Raw genomic sequence first — 3,453 nt, forward strand, 5'->3', positions numbered from 1 at the left:
GTTGGAGTACTGCACAGTTTTGGGTGCTGCACTTCAAGAGGAATGTGGATAACTTTGAGAGGGTCCAGAAGAGGGCCACTCACATGGTCAGGGGGCAGCAGACCAGGCCCTACAAGGAGAGACTGAGGAACATGGATCTCTTCAACCTCCACAAGAGAAGGCTGAGAGGAGATCTTGTGGCCATTTACAAATTCACTGGGGGGTGGAGGGAGGGCAGCAAGAAATAGGAGATGCTCTTTTTACTAGGGCACTGCTTGGAATAACCAAGAACAATGGCCACAGACTGACAGAGAGCAAAATTCTGCTACTTCGATGCTTGTTGTGAGATACTTAATCCATGCATAGTTCCACTGATTTCAGTGGGACTGCTTCAAAAGTGAGGCCCCTGCTAAGGGAACTAGCCCCAATAGTAGAATTTCCAAAAGCAATAGCAAAAAATGCATGTGCTGCAGAAACCCTGTGCTTTCTATGATGAACACATGAAAAGAATGTGAACACATCAGTGTAAAATGCAATCAAGAATGGTGCATTAGGACTAAAGTGTGGAACACTGGGAAAAAGTCCTGGAGCTCTGTCATGTCTAGGGAAGCTTCATCTACTACTATGGCCTTTTAAGGGAAGCAATATACTACCTTCTGTGTAACTTAGCAGCACATGGTGAGAGGAGAGGTTTTGCATGCCACATGAAGACATATTGTAAACGCCTCAGCTTCCTAGCCTCCCACCTTCTGGAAAAGTTGCTTCCAGAAGTGAGTAACTTGGAAGCATCTGTGGGCTTCCAAACATAGGCACTGCAGTTCTGGGTGGCTCCTATATGGCATATATGTTGGGGAAGAAAGACACTTCTTACTTTTTCTCCGCTTATATGGTGCAAAGTCAAGGTACAATCTATTTTTGGCATACTTATTTCAAAATAGGATTATATAGAATATAGTCATATGTACACACACTTCACAATGAGTAGTACTGTCCCCTGTGTGCAGTTCCATTCTCCTCATTTGGATTAATTTCCATGGTCTAATTCTACTCCCTTTTGATACTGAATATCACTTTTAGACAGTTCCCACTGATTTCAGTACAACTGCCCTCAGAGTAAAGAACTACTTAGCGTAAAGACACCAGAATTGGAGCTGAATGGCCAGATTAATAAAGCAAAAGTTCTAGTGGATAAGCAACCCTGAAGACACACAACAGTGAACCAATTTAATAGAAATCTATCAGGTAATAACTGTGGATAATAATGCTTTACTTTACAATTGTTATAATCTGTAAGGGTGTGTTCTTATTCCAAACATCTATTTAGAGCTTCCTACTATTTCCATTGAGATTTTAATAAAAGCAACACAGTTTTAATGTAATGCATATTTGAGTAAATTTATAGCAACCAACAAACCCCTCATATTTGTTCATGCAAAACAGGTATCTTCATGCACATGCCAGCGCAGGTGTTCAGTTGCTGGCTTTGCATGCACAGCAGAATACACCCGCTAATTTTATGAGCATATTTACAGATGAAAAGTGTTATTGTTGCAGAAAAAATATCAGTTAACTGACAAAACTGATTCTCGGAGCTCTCCTAATGTAACTTGTGATGCTAATCTACAAACCAGGAAGCAAGCAAAACAGAGAACTGGTGACTTTTTGCCGAAAAGAAACAGCAGGAAAGGGAGGTTGGGGAAGAAATTAGATTTTTCCAAAAGGTCAAACAGACGAATTAAAAATTATTTCAGACCTTAGAAACAATATTCTGCCACCATTGCTCACACCCAGTAGTACATTGTTACATGGCTAGTCCAAGTGAAATCAATGGGACTGATACTGTAAGGTACCACAAAACATGTGTAAAGGTGTTAGAATCTAAAGATGGGATTCTTAAATAAGGTGGGGGGGAAAGATTCTCTTTCCTTAAGGCCATTAACTTGTGTACTGTCTTACATACTAAAAGATATTAAATATATAAGGCCAATTTAGGAAAGCAAATTGTTTTCTATAGTACATCCAAATGATAGCAAGCAATTACATTGGGAATTATAATAATTAAATATTTATTTTAACACATCATGTACAATGAGTGACTCATTCGGATATAATAATCAGTTTAAACGTAACCTAAGTAATGACCTTTATGACTCAGAGAAGGATTTTAACATTTGTGACTTAGGAAGCTTTCTCTGCAAATGCACTGGAGTATAACTATTTTGCAACAATATGTCTTTTCTGCTGTCAGGATTCCCAGTTTGCCTATCTTTCTTGAAGGCTGGCACTATTTGGCAATGTTTTTAGCGGTAATTGGAACTGATGAGACTCCTATTTTTGGATACATTTTAGAATTCATACTAAAAAAGTAACAAACTAAAAAAATACATGTATATATACACATGTATATTATATATTTGTGTATATAGTATATATATACACACACACACACACACACACGCATACACACTTTTATCTTTTTAACTTTTAGCTTTAATTGCAAAAGTACAGTAGAATTCCACTGATTGCAAGACTTGATTCTAGATTATCCATAGAAAATTGCTGTGGTCTTTTTTTTTTTTTTTTTTTAGTGGTAATCAACATAAGCTCAAAAAAAAAAAAATGAAATGCCATAGTCTAGAACTGATAATCAAGTTAGAAAAAACTAAATAATTGAATGAAACCTACTAGAATTATAAAGCAGATGCTTAAAATGGAATACTTCTGAGGAGAAATGTTACTGGGTAGAATTTCATATTTCTAGCTATGTGAGTGTACAACATGCAGCATAATGGCTCCCCAATCCTGACTGGGGTTTTTAGGTGCTACCAGAACACAAATAATAAATAATAATACATGTACTGTAAACTCTCTAAAATGAGAAATAATACTTAGCACTTTCCATCTTTGAAACACTGTACAAACAAACAATTCCTCACAACACCCCTGTGAGGTAGGTACATAAGTATTATTATCCCCATTTTACAGATGGGGAATACTGTAAAAGCGCTGGTTGTCTCTGCAAAGAGGAGTTAGTACCCTCTGTCCCCCTGTAGGTGAAACCACTCAGTTCCTTTCAGAATAGGTTGGACACATCCCTATAGCATGTCAGTAGCAGAGCCAGCATCACAACTCAGGAGTTTCTGGATGCCTGAATTGCCCCAACGGTAATTGTTGAACCTTGATGACCCCTGAAAAAATATAAAGGTACTGTATATCAGTGCTGCAATGTCCATTTTCTTTAAACAAGTCTGCTGACACTTTTAGTATCTGAGAAGGGACAGTACCTGACCTTAAATTTAGATTACCTTGGGCAGCAACATTATAGAAAGATTCTCACAGAATACATTGTTCAGCCATAATAGCTGTTACCGTGTTTTTCGTGGTCTTATACTTCAGCTTTAATATCCATGCATCAATCAAGTGAAAAAAGATTGATTGCTTCTATGTGCCAAAACTTTGAACAAAGTGTAAGTT

At 37.5% G+C, this 3,453-nt stretch overlaps 1 protein-coding gene across 2 annotated transcripts in view; it reads right to left on the reverse strand.

The window, feature by feature from the left end:
• Positions 1-2,081: 2,081 nt before the first annotated feature.
• Positions 2,082-3,453, reverse strand: part of SALL3 (spalt like transcription factor 3) — a 27,427-nt gene continuing 26,055 nt past the window's right edge. The window contains exon 6 of one of the 2 annotated variants that reach the window (XM_090039545.1): positions 2,082-3,167. In XM_090039545.1, coding sequence (XP_089895671.1) covers positions 3,110-3,167 — 58 coding nt within the window. In that variant the 3' untranslated portion in view covers positions 2,082-3,109. The other variant, XM_090039543.1, reaches the window with a different exon arrangement.

The sequence above is a fragment of the Crocodylus siamensis genome, chromosome 3, assembly GCF_052110815.1.
Source record: "Crocodylus siamensis isolate JL-2025a chromosome 3, ASM5211081v1, whole genome shotgun sequence".
Classification (NCBI taxonomy): Eukaryota; Metazoa; Chordata; order Crocodylia; family Crocodylidae; genus Crocodylus; species Crocodylus siamensis.